This window comes from Corvus brachyrhynchos, unplaced genomic scaffold (genome assembly GCF_000691975.1).
Source record: "Corvus brachyrhynchos isolate BGI_N302 unplaced genomic scaffold, ASM69197v1 scaffold10, whole genome shotgun sequence".
NCBI classification, from domain to species: Eukaryota; Metazoa; Chordata; class Aves; order Passeriformes; family Corvidae; genus Corvus; species Corvus brachyrhynchos.
In genome coordinates this window covers 3285058-3301833 of record NW_008236180.1, presented here as the reverse complement: position 1 = coordinate 3301833, position 16776 = coordinate 3285058, and the positions used below count along the sequence as shown (strand labels likewise).

The following is a 16776-nucleotide window of genomic DNA, read 5'->3' as shown; positions in this document are numbered from 1 at the left end:
CTCCCGTTTCTAATGAGATGAAGGCATCTACTGCTTGGGTAGGCTGAGATTTGTAGGGCATAAAACCAGCCAAAACCTTGTTTGTACTAACAATTGTGTGCTTGCTCCCTCCCATGAGAACACCCGTGACGGGGTGACGTCTGCATTAACACTGCTCACGTCTGGGAGTAAAGTTTTCTCTTTTCCTGAAGCCTGGAGGTATCTCCTAACCACCCTTGCCAAGGGGAAGCTCTCCAAAGGGAGGCTTCCATTGACACTAGTACTGCTCTGCTTTACCTGACTGTCTTTGAACCAATGTTATCTCCTCTATTTCTAAACTTAGAGAGCCTTTCTGGTTCTGTAGTTCCTGAAAGCTTTGAGCTGGCAACAGAAAGAAGAGCAAAAGAAAGGCAAGAATTTGAAAAGCGATTGGCAGATGCAGAAGCCTTAAGGGAGAGGTATGAGGAGCAGATCAGGCAGCAACAAGAGGAGCGTGAAAAGGAAGAAATTGCTAAGCTAAGACAAGAAATGGTAAGTGAGCTGTTTCTGAGCAAGGGTTGTAAAGTAACCCAGAGGAATGTGGGAATTATCCTTAAGGAGCTAGTGTCACTGTTGAGCTGTGCTCAAACTGCCTTTCCACGGTTCCCTTTTGCAAAACTGACGACTCACCAACTTCACAACTGGTTTAAAAAAACCAAACCTACAAAACTATGTAAACAAAGAAGGCAGCTGTTCTGAGATGGCTGAGTTTCGGAGCTGCATATGTGTAGTTATCAAAGCAGAATGATCTCAGTAAAACCTACAACCCCAACATGTGCTGTGCATTTTCCCAGTCCCTCACTCCAGTGCCCAGGGTGGTGTGGTGGTCTCAGGCAGATGCCTGCCTTCACCTCCTCCACAGCTCACCTGCAAATTTCAGCTTCATCATAACTGCAACCATTGGCTTTGTTTTGCCCTTGCTTATATTTATTTTTTCACAGGTTCACAAGGCAAACCCAATACGCAAATACCGCAGCCTGGAAGTGAAGCCCAGCGATCAGCCACTGACTATGCCAAAGTCTCCCAACTTCTCAGACAGATTCCGGTGCTGATGATGTGATAACAGGAGGGAGCATCCCTCTCCATTCCCTAGGTAGGAGAGAGGGAGCAGTTGTTTTTCCATGGCTGCTCAGTCTGAACTCTTATGTTTGGTTCTGTTGTTGTACTGAGTAGTTGAACTCCACCTGAGCCCATGACATCCCAGCAGTGCCTCCTGGCCTTGCTGCATATACAGACTCTGTGTTCTCTAGAGACTAAACTAAGTTTTGATATTGCATATGGATATTGTGTACCTAACTAAATAAAAACTCCTAATCTGCTCGCTGTCTCTGGCTAGTGGGCTGAAGCCCTTTCCTGCAGAAAAGTTTTCATTAAAGGCTGACCGCACAAATGTGTGCATCTGGCAGAGCTGCCTTGTGTTTGTACACTAAGGACTATTTTCAAGTGTCTGTTTTTTAGCCTTTTAGTCTGCATTAAGCTTGAATTGTGTTAAGTGATGTGACGTTCCTTCAAGCCAGCGTAGCGCGGGTCTGGCCTTTCTTGTTAATGTTTAGATGACCACAAATATAAATCTTGCCCACGCTTTAAAGTAGTTCTCTGTGTCTATTAGAGCATTAAACCATCTTGCTGTTTTATAGCTGAAGTTATTCTATTTGGGGAACCATTTATCTGGCAAGTGACCTGCTGTAAGCTGCTGCCCCAGCTCCTGCCAGTGCAGGTCTTTTGGCTACAGAGCCATCAGCATCTCTGGCCAGTTTGGGCAGTGAGCAGAGCTAAATATAGCCCAAGTGCTCAAATGTGTTAGAGGACAAAACTGCTGGCATTGTGAAGAGTGGACACATCTAGATTAAAGTTTTAATAATTATTTCTTACTTAGTATTGTGCTCTGATTTTTTTACCTTTATATCTTGCTGAAACACATGTAAGCAGGGGTGCTTGCTACTGTACTGCTGTTTAGAAGAGAAGGGGGAAAAGGGCAACTGAGAATTAATTTGTCCTAACTGGATAAACTTTCTTGTTTGGTGGTTATGAAAAACATTTGATTTCATTTCTTCTGAATTTGTATACTGTTGAAGTACTCCCAGAGTGTGTAGCTTTTTGTTCAGATTTTTGGGTGAAAAAGAGAGTTCAAACTTGGTGTTAGACTCCAGCTAAGGGGATGGTTAGAGGTGCTGTCTCATTCTTGCCAAAGTACATCAAGCAATTGCTATTTTACCCTTAGATTGAGAGACGTAACAGTGAAAGAAAGTCCTTAGAGACCTAAATTCCAAGAAGAACATTTATTGTAGCCAAGGGATGATGTTTCTGCAGGAATTCTCCTAAAAAGTGTGATGCTCAAGAGATGTCATTGCAGAACAGCTGGGGTCTCTATGGGAGTGTTTCAAAGAGCATCAACCTAAAACTTTAGTGCTGGGATTAAAAGAGGAAAAGCCACCCCCACTTTGTGCAGTTAGTAACTGAGGAACTGGAGAATGAGAGGCTTGGGGGGAAGTATGTTGGCACTAAAGGATGAATGACCCTGTGGCAGTGTGGATTCTTGGAAATGGTGAGCTTGGATATGGCTCCTTTTTGCTCAAATTTCAGCTTTTCCTTCCCTTCTCTTGAGGATCTTTGTGTAGTTGTGGCAGAGCTTGGCCCAAAAGCTTGACCCAGTCTGTCTTCAGCCACGTTTTTCTGGCTTTGCTGATAGCCCTGTGTCACTGAGCTGAGAGTTACGGGACAGCCAGAAAAACTGCTGTCACTGCTGCTGTGAAAATTTGCAGGAGTGGCTGGAGCACAAGCGACATGTCAGCATCCTCTTCTTGAAAACTAAATCCATGTGACCTGTCTGCCTTAACCCCATTTCTGTCACAGTGGAGCTGTTCCCTGTGATCTGGTCCCTACCCAGTACATTACAGAACCTCAGACCTGCTGTCAGGGAGCCCTTCCTTTTTCCTCGAGTGCCAGCTCTGGAGAAGGCAGTGTGTGGGCAGCAGGAGCAGCAAATATTTATGATGAGTCAGGGGGAAGCTGGAATGATGATGAGCTGCTGAAGAATGTGAAGGCAAGCAGGATCATGAGGCCATGGAACTGGAGCAGCCACTGATCCCTGAAGGATGAAGCAGCTGGATTTCCCTGATGGCCCTACATGGCCTCTTCTGCCTTGAGGAAGAGGTTGTGTGCCTGACAGCTTGGCAGTATTTTTTCCCCAATGGTATCATTTGGGTCTAATAAAAGACATTACATCTTCCCCCAAACATGCCCTCTTGTATTCCCCATGCACTGCAAACAGGGGCAGGAACCTCAGGCAGCTGGGCCTCCAAGGGCCTGGGGTGTTTGTATGAGCTTGGAGTCACCCACCAGGTTCTCACGGGCTGGGGTGTGGGACCTGTCCTCTTAATTAGGAGGGAAGTGGTGTCAGGGTGGGAAAGCTGTTCTTGTGTACAAAGTGTATAAAAATCATGTCCTGAAGGAGCTGGATGTTGGAGAGGATGGGATTTGGCCAAGGCTTCAGCAGGGAACTGGTGGTCAGTGATTTTTCCAGTGCTGGGGAGAATAAATTTACAGGACCGGGAGCAAGAGACTGGGATTTAACTGAGTGCTGTTCCAGCACCTGCCTTTAGAGTCAGGGTAGGTTGAGAAACTGATGTAAAATCTATATTCTCCTTGTGTGGCTTTTGCAGAAACATTTTCATCTTCCAGTACTCAAAGCCCATCACCAGTATGTGCATGCCTTGAGAGCAAGGAGTGGGAGGAGGTGAGGGGAGAAGATCTGGGTACAAAATCTTCCTCTGCTCCCTTTCTAGTTGAGCTGTACTCAATCTGTTATCAAAATAATTTGATCTGAACACAGACTAGAGTTGGAACTAAAAAGCAGACAATGTTTTCCTGGACTTTCATGTTGAATTGCAAGATCAAATTATCTGGTGAATAAATTCTTATGAAAAGGCTTGACGCTGCCCTCAGATCACAGCTTTGTTTCTCCCTTCTATCTCCACTGGGAAACATTGGTGGCTGCTTGTGTGACCTGGCCTGAATCTGGCAAGGACCCCTGGACCTGGGCAGGTCCTGGTACTCCCTGGTGGTGCTGCTGCTGGTGTTCACCTTGCTCTGGATGCTCTTTTGATGATGTTGGGATTTTTCCGTGTCTTTCCCCATTACCTTGCTGACACCTATCATGACACGATGGCAGCTCGCGGTGGAAGCCCTGGCACTGATGGAAGCAGTTAAGCCAGACGGCCTGGCTGGTTTGTGTTTCAGCAGCATGGCTGGGATTCAGGTGGGGATGTTGTTCAGCCTGCCCTGCTGCTCGATTTAGCCGGGGTGTAGGGTTTCCCGGGAATGGGCCGGCTTTGGCCCCGCAGAGCCTCCCTTCCCAGGGTAAACGTAAAGGTTAAAGTGTGCTGCCGCAGTTGTGACAACGGCGTCGCCAGGGAACAGCGTGCTTGAGGAGCTGCCAGATAGTGCCAGGACAGGCTGTTTCCCAGCTGCAGCCAATGTAGGCTCTGGCTTAAGTTCCTGAATGGGAAGGGGAAAAAAAAACCCCAAGCCCAGGCTGAGAAACCGGGGTGGTGGCTGGTTTGCAGAGCCCCAGAGCACTGTGCTTCTCCTTGGGGTGTGTGGTTTTGGACCAAGTGCAACAGATACTGCCCTTCAATTCTACACTTCCTTCCTCCCAAAGGTCTCATTTCAGCTTATTTCTCTCTGCCCACAAATGAATTTTATCTGTGATAATGCCAAACCATGGTCACCCACTGCCTTTGGAGAACCATAGCTCCCCAGTACCCACGCTCAGGGCTTTGCTTCCTCACCTTGTCTCAAGGATTTGTGTGCAGACCAGCCTTGCTCCCAGGGAGTGTGGAAGATTGCAGGCATCCCAGGAAGGCTGGCTAGTGTCCAGGTGCTTGCTCCTGCTCTCCTTGGAGAATTTTATCCCAGTGTCCACCACACCAACAGCACCAAGGGGGCTGTGGGGCATGGCTCCTGCCTCATGCCTGGGCATGGATATGCTGCTTCCACCTGGGGTTTGCCAGGAGGGTGCAGATCTGAAAGCTCGTGGAGTGGTGGCAGATTGTGCCTGAAGTGACATTGGTGGCCTCCAGGTGCCTGGCAGCCCTTGGCTGGAGGAAGGGAGAGGCAATTCCAAAAGTGTATGTTGGCGATGACAGTCGATGGGCAGAGTCCCTGCTGGCCAGGCACAGCTTCTGACCAGTTATTCCTGACTGTGGCCCTCCCAGAGGCCAAGGTGGGGGACTCCCACTCATCACAGGAGCCGTGGCTGTGCCAGGACTGGGCCACATGGGTGTCATTGTCACCAAGAGCTGTGGATGCTGGTGATGCTCCAACCTCTGCTTCTACTCAACTGCATCAGCACATCAGAGAGTTGGAGCTGTGTGCCTGCTCCTGCATTATCCCTGCTGGTCCTCACCACATTCCAAGTCCTGCCATGGATTTTAGAAAAGGAGCTGGCCTTGCTGAAGCCACAAATCCGAGCTGTGAAGGCTGGAGCAAGAGAGCTCCGTGTCTGCTCAGGATTCCCCAGCTGTGTCCTGCTGAGCAAGTGTTGCTCTTGCATCGAGGTGTTGATGGTGGGTGCCTGAGGCCAGGGCAGGGACAGGTGGGACAGCAGTACCTCAAGGACAGGGGAACAGCTGTGCTCCCATCCTGGCTTGTCTCGCTTTCGATGTCACATGTGAACCACTGGCAAAGTCTGACCCAGGCCATGGCACACATGCTGGTGCTTCACTGGGAGCTGGGATTTGGCAATGCAGAGCAGCAGCACTGCCTGGGCAGTGTTGGTCCCCCTGAGAGGTGCTGCAGGCAAAGTGAGCACTGCACTTGGGGGGCTGCTGCTGCTTGTGCTGGTGGCATTGACTCAGCTCCATCAGGGAAGGCACTGGCCAGGGCAGCCTCCCCACCACCTTTGCTGCTGTAGCCTCCAGCCTTGCCACAGGTGAGGTTTAAACTGAGGAGAAAGCAAAGCAAGGTTTAAGCAGCCAGGTTTGGTGTCTGGCAGGACCTGAGCTTTGTGAGGCTGTGGGATGTGGAGCTGGGAGGCAGGACCAGGCTGGCAGCTGGCAGGGGTTGAGGCTGGAGGAGCCCAGGGTAACCTCAGCCTCCCTGGGGGCACCCGGCCAGCCCAGCCCTGGGGAGAGCCCTGCTCCTCCAGCACACACCAGGATCCAGCCCTGCGCAGTGCCTGAAGTGTGTCCTGGGGTGCAGCACCCACACACAGAAGGAGCTGGCAATGTCTGTGCAGCACCCATACACACAGCCCAACCCCTCTGGAGCCTCCAGCTCCTCTGTTTCTTACCCTGATTCCCAAAACACTTGATTTTGCAGAAAATAAGTTTTTCAACTGGTTCCTAGGGGCGGCTGCAGCCATTGGCCAGTGCCCACTTCCCAGCTGCTGTCACCTTCATCAAGGCCCAGTGGCAGTGCCCAGTGGTGCCACATCGTACCCACAGAGCGCAGGGTCCCTTGGAGCTGCTCTCCCAAAGGGCCAGCACCAGTGGGCAGAGCTGGCCACAGCTCAGCAGCACGGGGGACCAGCACCATCACCATCTACTCCCAGCCACCATCCCCGTGGGCTGGCCAGTGGCCACCTTGTGTCACTTGTGGGCACCTTGGAGGGCCTTAGTTACCTGGACCCTGTCCAGCTGACCCAGGCCACCCCAGTGGGATGGTTTTGGGGTGCCACTGTGTCCAGTGCCAGCGCTCCCTGTGGTGCTGTGCTGGAGCAGGAGGCAAGTCCGTCCCTGTCCCCTGCCTCTTTTCTGAGTGTCCCCAGCCCACGGGGGACAGGCGAGAGTGGCGTGTCCTTTGAACGGGCTCCAGCAGTAACAGGTGCTGGGAAAGGCGAAGCGGGCCGGCTCCCGCTGCTGTAAAGGATCCTCCTCTGCCCCACTAATCCGGCTCCGTTACACCCGGGATAGAAGAGGCTGCTCCCTCCAGCGCTGCCACAGTGCAGATGCTGCCCCCCTGACCACCCACTGCACCAGGACCCAGGTAAAGGGGCCGGGGGGGTCTCCATGGCTTCTGACTTGGGACATGGTGGTGGGGGATCCTGTGGATAGTGGAGCCCCCAGCCCTGGGAAGAACACGTCCATCCCCATGGGCTTCCTGTGCTGAGCTGTGGGATGTGGGAATGCTCTCCCAGGCACTGCTCTGCTGCACCTCCTGTTCCAGTAGACCAGCAAGCAACTTCCCTGTTACTGGGATGGTTGCTGTTAGGTTTATTCTGGGGCTGGGCTGTCCTGCGCTCTGGACGGCTGCACAGTGGAGTGTTTTGGGACAGGGTGAGGAAAGATGACCAGGCACAGGAGGGCAGTGGAGCCCAGGGCAGAACGGGGATTTGGGGATCAGGTGCTGGGCTGAAGTCCAAGGCAGGTACAGGGCACCAACAGGTCCCCTTGGCAGAGCCGGTTACCCCTGGGCAGGGGGACGAGCAGCGCAGGCGGCTGCTGGGTGCGGGGTCTGTGTGGCCCCTGAGCAGATGGGGTTTGCCTGCATGGCTGGACCTCCTGTGTGGTTCAGGGGGAGCAGTAGTGGGGCTGTGCTGGGAGCGCTCACCTCTCCTGATCCCCACTGCCAGCCCGGGGCCAGAGCCTGTGTCTCCTGCTCTGCCATGGTGGGATGTGGCCTTAAATTGTCACCCTGGCCGCGCCGCGCTGGCTGCTTGCACGTCGGAGGCCCCAGGCACCCGGTGACAGGTGCCGGGGTCAGGCCATCGATCAGTCACCGCGGGGCAGATATCGGGGCACAATGGGACGGTGCCGGGACTGGTGGCCACGTGGGGGCCCTGGCTCGGTGCCACCAGCCGGGGAGCCGCCGGCTGGGCGGCGGGGGCACAGTTCCCGGCTGGATGGCAGCAGCTCATCCCTGCAGGAGCAGAGCCACTGCCCGAGTCCTGCCGTTCCCTCTGTAGGGCGTCGGCTCCGGCGAGCCCTCAGCTGCTACTTTCTCTCCCGCAGGAGCGTCGCCGAACCGGGAGCACCGCAGGGCAGCCGCCTCCTGCCTGGAGCGTCCCATGGAGCAGGGCGGAGCGGCGGATGGTGCCGACACTGGGGGGACAGTGCCAGCTGCCACCGTGGCACATGACGGAAGGACAGATGAGCCTGGGCAGGAGAAGGCTGCAGGAGAGGCTGGAGGAGGGAAGACAGAGCCGGAGCAGGAGACAGCTCTGGCTGCTCCAGAGCCCCAGGATGGACGGGAAGCAGTCCGGGGAGAGCAGGCTTTGGCTGTGCAGCGTGATGGAGGACAGGCAGTATCTGATGAAGGGCAGGCAGCATCCATCGGGGAGAAGGTGCCAGCTGCCACTGGGGCCCAGGGGGTAGGGAAGGATGAGAAAGATAAGCCTGGGAAGAAGAAAGCTCTGGCTGCAGAAGAGCTCAAAGGAGGAAAGGCTTCAGCTGCTGCAAAGGCTAAGGATGGAGGGAAGGATGAGCCCAGGGAGGAGAAGGCTCCAGCTGTGGGAGAACATGAGAAAGGGAAGGAGGAGCCCATGGAGGGGAAGGGCCTGGCTGTAACTGAGGCGCAGGATGAAGGAAAGGACAAGCCCAAGAATGAGCAAGCCCCTGGTGGGTCAGGGGCTGAGAGTGGTGGAAAGGCAGAGCCCACCAAGGAGAAGGCTCTGGCTGCAGCAAACTCTGAAGGAGGGAAGGCAAAACCTATTGAGGAGACAGCCTTGGCTGAAGCTCAGGCTCAGGATGGAGGCAAAGGAGAGCCGGCAAAGGAGAAAGGCACAGTGGTTGCAAAACAGGAGGTCCCAGCCACTGCTAAAGCTCTGGATGAAAGGAAGCAAGATGCAAAGGCAGAACAAGCCCCAGCTGATACCAAGCCTGCAAAGGAGAAAACCACGGCTGCTGCAAAGGAGAAGGCCCCAGGTGCTGCAAAGGCTCAGAGTGGGGAGAATAAAGTAGTAAAGGCAGAAAAAAACCCAGCAGTTAAAAAGGCTCCAGATGGAGGCAAAAAGGAGCCCACGAAGGAGAAGTCTCCAGCTCCAGTGAAGGAAAAAGCTCCAGTTTCAGTGAAGGAGAAAGCCATAATTCCTGCAAAGGAGAAAGCTCCAGATGCTGCCAAGGCTCAGGATGGAGAGAAGGCAGCAGCAAAGGCAGAGAAAACACCAGCTGCAAAAATGGCTCAAGGTGGAGGCAAAAAAGAGCCTGCAAAGGAGAAGTCCCCAGCAGCTGCAAAGGTACAGGATGGAGGGAAGAAAACTGCAAAGGTGGAAAAATCCACAGTTGCATCAAAGGCTGGAGCTGGAGGGAAAGATCCTACAAAGGAGAAGGTCTCAGTGGCTGCAAAGGCTCGGGATGGAGGGGAAAAAGCTGCAGAGGTGGAGCCTCCCACAGGTCAGGGTGAAGGGGAGAGAGAGTCCAAGGAGACAGAGGGACAGCCACCAACGATCCCCGAGCCCCCACGCCCAGTCCTGCTGCAGAGCCTGAGCTGCCCGGCTGCCTGCCACAGGTACCCACACCCTCCTGGGATGGGGGGGATCCCCCTCGCTGCTCCAGGGAGCCCTGGGTCCCTGGGTGCTCGGCTTGGGAGCTGCTGGCTGGGCTCTGCTCACCTCCCACTCCTGCTTCCAGGGAGGAGCAGCCCTGGGCAGAGGTGGCAGCGATGGAGACAATAGCAGAGGAGATCACGATGGTGGAGCCAAAAGAGGGTCCGACAGAGCCTGGCTCTGGCCCATCAGCCCTGGGGGACCTGCAGCCTCTGGAGCCACCTGGCACCCCACAGGAGAGGACATTGCCCAGTGCCACAGGGCAGCCCCCAGATCCTGCTGGGGTTGCAGAGCAGCCTGGACCTGGGGTGCAACCATCTTTGATGGAGGCAAAGCCACCCCCCAGCCCCTACCTCACCCCCGACTTTGGGAAGGAAGACTCTTTTGGGATATTGGGTAAGGCCATGAGTTACCTGCCTTTTCCTTACCCCCCTGGACCCTCTGTGGAGTGACAGCCTGGGAATCCCATGGCCCTGCCTGCTGCCCATACTGCCCTCCATGCTGCCAGCTCCTGTCCTTGGCTTGTCACCTGCCTGGTGGCCTTCGAGCTCCCCTTTCACTGTAAACAGGGCTAAATATGTCGTGTCCCTTCCTGGCCTGCTCTGGCCACACTGACTGTGAGGAAGAGGAGCCTGGGGAGTGACAGTGACTGTCTGGCTGGTGGCAGGGCACAGCACGTCCTCATATCCTGCACCACTGTCCTTGTGGGGATGGCAGGGCTTGGGGGCAGTGGGTGCTTGTGGGGATCCCTGTGAGGCCAGCTCCTGCTCTCACCTGGGAAAGGGTGGTGCAGGAATGGGTGCATGGGGTGCCCTGTGAGTGGGATCTATCCTGGAAGGGTGAGCAGGAGGTGGTGGCATGGAGGGGGGTTGGCCTGGAGAGGGTGATGGACAATGACATGGCCTGGAAAGGATAAATGCGATGTGGGATGGTGGGAGTGGCTGTCATGAAGTAAGGTGGGTGCCATGCATTAGGATGGGTGCCATGGAGCGGGGTGAGTGCCATGGAACAGGGCTGGTGCCGTGCAGCAGGACAATGCTGTGGGCAGTAGCAAGGGACCCTTCAGGGGTTGCTGCATCCTCCAGTGCAGCCCCAGCCAGGAGCCCCTGGGTCACAGCCCAGCACTCAATACCTGGCCACATCCTGTACCCACAGGCTTGGCTTGCTGCCTGTCTTCACCCCACACCAGGGCAGCCCGGGGTACCCACAAGTGGGGTCCCCTGGACAGCAGATTCCCTTCTCACCTCAGCCTTTCTCTCTGGGCAGACGATGTCCCTCCGCCACCAGCGCCCTTCGCACATCGCACCGTCACCCTGCGCTCCGCCAGTGTCAGCTCCCAGTTCAGCCTCAGCTCCAAAGACATCCTGGGGGGGTAAGGAGGGGCCCTAGTGCTTCCCCTGGCCTGTCCTGAGCTGCCCTCCAGCCTTGGGCAGTGGCTTTGTGTCAGTGGGACTCCTTTGGTCATGATGGGTGGGTGCCTTGGGCAGGATGGGTGCCTCAGCCAGTGCAGAGCAGCACCCCAGTGCAGCGTGAGGGTCCCCAGCAGCCTGGGTGGCTGATGGCATGGGCACCTCTCCCTGCCTCCCTCGCCAGGGGCAAGTTTGGTGAAGTTCACACGTGCACGGAGAAGGAGACGGGGCTCAAGCTGGCAGCCAAAGTGATCCGGAAGCAGGGAGCAAAGGACAAGGTCTGAATGGCACTGGGCAGGGGGGGCAGTGTGATGCTCTGTGTGCCCCCCTGGTGTGGGGACACAGCCTGTCCCAATGGTACAGCCAGGGCTGACACCCCACACCATCCTGGGGCTCCTTCTGCAGGAGATGGTGCTGCTGGAGATCGACGTGATGAACCAGCTGAACCACCACAACCTCATCCAGCTCTACGACGCCATCGAAACGCCCCGGGAGATCATTCTCTTCATGGAATTGTGAGTGCCTGTGCCTACCTTGGGGCTGTCCAACCCCAACATGCTGCATCCCACCCTGGCTCTGCTCAGCATCTCCATGGTGGAGCTGGGCCAGGGTCCCCAGGAGGGCAGGGAACTCTGCAGGAGGATGGCTTGGGGCAGGGAGCCCCCCCCAAAGTGACCCCATGGTCCATCCCCATGCAGTGTGGAGGGTGGTGAGCTCTTTGAGCGGATCATCGACGATGACTACCACCTGACGGAGGTGGACTGCATGGTGTTCGTCCGGCAGATCTGCGAGGGCATCCGCTTCATGCACCACATGCGCGTCCTCCACCTCGACCTCAAGGTGCGGGGCTGGGGCGGACAATGACAGGGCCAAGGGTGACAGCAGGACACTGGCTAGCGGTGGGAGGGGTGCCTGTGGGTCAGCACTGCTCTGGTGCGGGTCAGCTGCAGGACCCTCTCTCAGTGGTGGGGCAATGGTCACCCTGTCCCCACAGCCTGAGAACATCCTCTGCGTCGCTGCCACTGGGCACATGGTGAAGATCATCGACTTTGGGCTGGCTCGAAGGTGAGGTTTTCTTCCTCAGCTCTGTCCCTCATCCCTGTTCCCCTTCCACCCTTCATCTCTGTGTGCCTTTGGGTACCAGGAGCTCCAGGACCTGCTCTAGGCCATTGCTTTGGCCACGGCTCTCCCTGACTAGCTGGGGAGGGCAGCATCTGCTGAAAGAGGGGCAGTGGTTTGGGGGAGCAGCCTGTCCCCCTTCTGCTGACTTGCACCCCCCTCGGCTGCAGGTACAATCCCAACGAGAAGCTGAAAGTGAACTTTGGAACTCCTGAATTCCTCTCCCCTGAGGTGGTCAACTACGAGCAAGTCTCCTACTCCACGGACATGTGGAGCATGGGCGTCATCACCTACATGCTGTACGTCAGGGCTGGGCAGGGGCTGCCAGTGCCATGCTGGGGAGCTGTGGTGCTGGGACAGAGCTCTCCTGGGTGCAGGGCTGTCCCCAAGCACCTGCCTGCTTGGTGGCAGGTGGGGGGTCCTGGATGGGGAGATGGCCATGTAAGGTTAGGGGCTGGGGGGCAGGAAGAGGCTGGGGCTGGCTGCAGGCAGGAGCACAGGACAGTGCCAACACATCCCTGGAGCAGCCCTGGCCAGACTGGCTCTCTTCCAGGGGGTCTGGGAGGTGCCGCAGCCTGAGAGCACCTGACTCCTCACCTCCCTGCACCCCCCAGGCTCAGCGGCCTCTCCCCCTTCTTGGGTGATGACGACACCGAGACACTCAACAACGTCCTGGCTGCCAACTGGTACTTCGATGAGGAGACCTTTGAGAGCGTCTCCGATGAGGCCAAGGACTTTGTCTCAAACCTCATCATCAAGGATAAGAGGTGTGAGGCTGGCAGTGGCCATGGGGTCCTGGGGTGGGCATCCCCAGAGCGGCCCTGGGTATCATGTGCTGCCTCTTCACCAAGACATGCAACATCCCCTGGGTCCTGCACTGAATGAAACCCAGGGGCTCTGCCCCACTCTGATTGTCCCCAACAGAGCCCTGCATCCCTCCAGGGACACCTGTCCCAAGCAGGATGTGTTGGACCCCTTGGGTCCTGCCCAGCCCCACCAGTGCCTGAGCACATGCTTCCCTCTGGTTCCTCCCTGCAGGATTATGGGGTTTTGGGGCTCTGGAGTGGCTGGAGAAGGGGGTGGTTGGGGGTGAGGGGCTCAAGCAGGGTTGACACAGGCTCCTCTCACCCCCAGTGCTCGGATGAGTGCTAACCAGTGCCTGCAGCATCCCTGGCTCAATAATCTGGCAGAAAAGGCCAAACGTTGCAACCGGCGGCTCAAGTCCCAAGTGCTGCTCAAGAAATACGTCATGAGACGGCGCTGGAAGGTGCGGGAAGCTGGCATGGGCATGAGGGTCAGCAGCTTCTGAGGGGGCTGGGAGGGGGCTGCCAGACTCTGCCTGTCCTGGTGGATGGCATCTGGAGCATGGAGAATGTTCTGTCTCTCTGTGCTGCTGCAGCTGGGACACAGGGCTGGGGACTCTTGAGCATGGATGCCCCTGAGGTAAGACCCCCATCAAGCATGTGGTGGTTACTCCTGAGCCGATCCCAAGAACAGCTTTTGGGGGCAGGAGTAGTGTCAGGCCCCAGAGCAGGGTCTGGCTCAACCTCCAGTGCCACAGCCCTTGCCAGAGGATGAGCACCTTTCCTCTTCCCCTTCACAGAAAAATTTCATCGGGGTGTGTGCTGCCAACCGCTTCAGGAAGATCACCAGCTCGGGGTCCCTGACAGCGCTGGGCATCTGAGCTGGGCTCCCAGGGGAGCCGAGGCCAGAAAGGAACTACTTGAGAGGGACCCCCACCAGTCTGGAGCAGCTCTGCCGAGCTGGTCCCGTGCCGGGCGGCATCACTGCGCTCAGGACCACATCACCGCTGGGGATGCTCGCAGTGTTCTTGGGGCTCTTGAGGCTCCAACCCTCCTCACTCCCACGGAGCCGACGCTCCCGTCGGGATTTCCTCAGACTGTGAGGCTGCTCCGGAGTGGAGGTTTCTGATCTCATCTCTGGCCCTGGCCCGGCTGCGTCATGCCCGACCTGCAGCGTCTCTGCTCTGCTCACGCTTCCTTCCCGTGCCCTCGGGGAGGAGGAAGGCCATTCCGGTGTGATCCCGCTGCCTCGGCCACCTGGTGCTTGCTGCTTTTGGATTCGAAATGTGCCCTCTCTGCCTGTAAATGCCGCAGCCCTGCCCTGCCTTCGCTGCCGCTGGCCCCTGCACTGCCCAACCTCCCTTCCCAGCTCTGTGGCTCGGCGATGATGCTGGAGGGCACCGCGGACCCCCACCCTGGTACCTTGGCACCGGAGCCGGGGCTGAAGCACCTCCTCCTGGCCAGCTGGGCATGTGGGAGCGGAGCTGGCCCCGAGCTGCTGTTCGCACAGGAAGGGAGGAAGCAGCAAGCACACTTCCAGCGGCGTCCCCAGCTGGGAGCCAACGAGGAAAGAAGGAGGCTTTGTGTTCCTCCTGCCCTCCCTGCCCTTCGGTTCTGCCAGCGGGGGAAAAACACAACCTCTGCTTCACCCGTCCCCGGCAGAGCGCGATGAGCGAGGCGGGCTAATGCAGAGCAGCTGGCCCGCGCTCCCCGCTCCGGCCGGCACCGCTCACCCGACCACCAACACACCGGAACTGCTCCGCCGCTCCGGCCGCGGCCGCCAGCTCCCCGCCCTGTGCGGGGGCTCCGCGGGACCTGCTGGGACTGGGGAGGGGGTGCTGCTCCTGCTCTCGCGCCTTGTCCCGTCCCCGGCCTCTCTGCCTGCATCCCTTGGGCCTCCCCGGTGCTGCCGGAGGATGGGCATCCCCTGGGATTTGTAGCATCCAGCCTTGCCCACTGCAGGAGGGGATGGGGGGTTGGCAAGAGGTCCTCCAGCTTTGGCTTTTGCCATGGCTGAGCCCCGCCAAGCCAAGGCTGTGTGTTTGCTCTGGAGCTGTCTGTGCCCTCTGTGCCTGCTGGAAAAACACTGAGGAGAGACACAGGGAGACATTGCCCCTCACCCCTGCTGGCTGCAGCAGGGGAAGGGGCTTTAGGCTTGTCCCCACCAGACAGCAGCCACGGCTGGTGGGACCCTGCCCCATAATGGAGCCTTCCACAGCGCTCGCCTTCTTGTAAATAAATGTACAGGTCTGCCACAGCCCACACCTGCCACTACGGGGGGCTGGGGAGGCCCTACCGCCACCTGTGGGGCCTGACAGTCACAGGATAAGTGAGATGAGGATGGGAAGCAGCGTCTTATCTCTGTGGTAGAGGGAATGGGTCCAGCCTGTGCTGTGGACAGGGACCACCTGGTACGTCCTGGGCAGGGCTGTGCAGGCATGGTGCCAAGGGTTTCTGGTCTCCACACCCAACAGCTCTGAGCACCCCAGGGGAATGGGGGAAGGGGAGGTGACGGGATGGATGGGTGGATGGATCAGCAGTCAGAGGTGTCCTCACATCTTCAGCATCTGCCCATATGGGGTGGGATGCCCAGGCAAGGGCTGGGGGGTACTGGTACCCCTTTGCCCAGGGGAGCTGTGGCTGGCCCTGAAGTGGTTAAGGCTGCCAGAGCCTGGACTCCGGCTCCCACCGCAGGCGTCCCTCCCAGCCGCTTCCTGCCGGCAGCCTTTGACCGGTTCCTGTCGGTGACCACCCCGCAGGCCTGGACGCCAGCGCAGCCCCATCTGGTTTGAGTTACGCTCCATGGCAGTGACGTCTCTTTCCTGTCTGGCCCCAGGAGCCGCGCGTTGCTCTGGTCCCGGCCCTGGCCCCGGCCGGCCACAGGGGCTGCAGGGCCTTGCTGCGGGGTGGCCATGGGGCTTCCAGATGGACCATCAGTCCCGGACATTCCTGGCACCCTGAGCTGCTGTAGGGGATGTGTTCCTGAGCACAGCCCTGTGTGTGCACATCTGAGGCAGAGGGATGGACAGACACCAGCACATAACAGGGTGGGGGACCCCTACCCCACAGCCTGGTTTGGTTTCTCCAGCCTCCTCCTTCCTACCCTGGGACCCTACAGAGACACACACTGGGGCTGAATGAGTGGGGCCACATGGCTGACACCCATGGAAGTAGCCATGATCCCATCCTATGTTCCCAGCCAACAGGGCTCATGAGCCCCTGAAGCTGCTTGGAGTGGACAGGTCCCACTGGGGCCAATGGACAGGGCTGCTCCTGGTCCAGCACAGGCCACAGCAGCCAGTCCCATGCCTTATGTGCCGGGTCCTCATCACCCCCACGGATGAACAGGGCAGTCTGGGTGTGCACACATGTGTCCTCAGCATCCATCCCCGGAGCCTGGAGCAGCACACACTCCCCCATGCACCCTGTTCCTGTGGCACCCACCCTGCCTGCAGAAACAAGGAGCCCCTCAGGCAGTGCAGGGAGGGAAGGGGAGTGGGCAGACCTCCAGCACTGGCACCTGGCAGCACCACCAACAGCAGCAGCAGGTTCACCCCATGACTGGGTGCAGCACAGCCCCGGCCACGGCACAGCCCAGGATGGGAGCGGGCGAGCGGGCAGGGGGCCAGGCCACCCACAGCGAGCCGGGAGTGAGCCAGGAAGGAGGCAGAGCTGGGAGAACAGCGGGTCCATGACCGGCAGTCGGGGTGAGGGCGGGAAAGGGGAGCGCTGGGAGAGCACATGGCTCTGATCTGCACCCCCGGGCAGTGCAGGCTGTGCAGGACAGGAGTCCCCATCCCCAGCAGCTGCTGCAGTTTGGGGGACAGTGGGATGCTCCAGGCTGCTCCCAGCACAGGGATCCCATATCGGGCACAGCATGGGGCTGGGGCCGTGTGTTCCCAGCCGGGGCCGTGTGTTCCGAGCCCGGGGGGTGCGCAGACGC

At 57.8% G+C, this 16776-nt stretch overlaps 2 protein-coding genes across 5 annotated transcripts in view; both read left to right on the top strand.

Moving 5' to 3' along the window:
• TPX2 (TPX2, microtubule nucleation factor) overlaps positions 1-1889 on the top strand; it is a 14106-nt gene extending 12217 nt beyond the window's left edge. For 3 of the 4 annotated variants that reach the window (XM_017733526.1, XM_008634204.2, XM_017733515.1), the window contains 2 exons: positions 323-510; positions 960-1889. In XM_017733526.1, the coding sequence (XP_017589015.1) occupies positions 323-510; positions 960-1070 (299 nt within the window). In that variant the 3' untranslated portion in view covers positions 1071-1889. The remainder of the gene's footprint in view (positions 1-322; positions 511-959) is intronic. The other variant, XM_017733520.1, reaches the window with a different exon arrangement.
• A 2694-nt stretch (positions 1890-4583) lies between these two features.
• On the top strand, positions 4584-15090 carry MYLK2 (myosin light chain kinase 2). Its single transcript, XM_017733536.1, has 12 exons — positions 4584-7005; positions 7971-9465; positions 9588-9898; positions 10769-10874; positions 11096-11189; positions 11317-11426; positions 11610-11751; positions 11906-11976; positions 12201-12329; positions 12645-12797; positions 13165-13297; positions 13634-15090. Exons 2-12 carry the CDS (start codon positions 8027-8029, stop codon positions 13712-13714), a joined length of 2769 nt encoding a protein of 922 aa, XP_017589025.1. The 5' UTR covers positions 4584-7005; positions 7971-8026; the 3' UTR covers positions 13715-15090.
• The last annotated feature ends 1686 nt before the right edge of the window (positions 15091-16776 follow it).

Bases quoted from the DNA above. Each gene is read 5' to 3' on its own strand.
- MYLK2 (XM_017733536.1), top strand. From the start codon at position 8,027: ATGGAGCAGGGCGGAGCGGCGGATGGTGCCGACACTGGGGGGACAGTG. The intron at 9,899-10,768 runs GTAAGGCCATGA...CTCTCTGGGCAG, and splicing joins AGACTCTTTTGGGATATTGG to ACGATGTCCCTCCGCCACCA. The intron at 11,190-11,316 runs GTCTGAATGGCA...CTCCTTCTGCAG, and splicing joins AGCAGGGAGCAAAGGACAAG to GAGATGGTGCTGCTGGAGAT.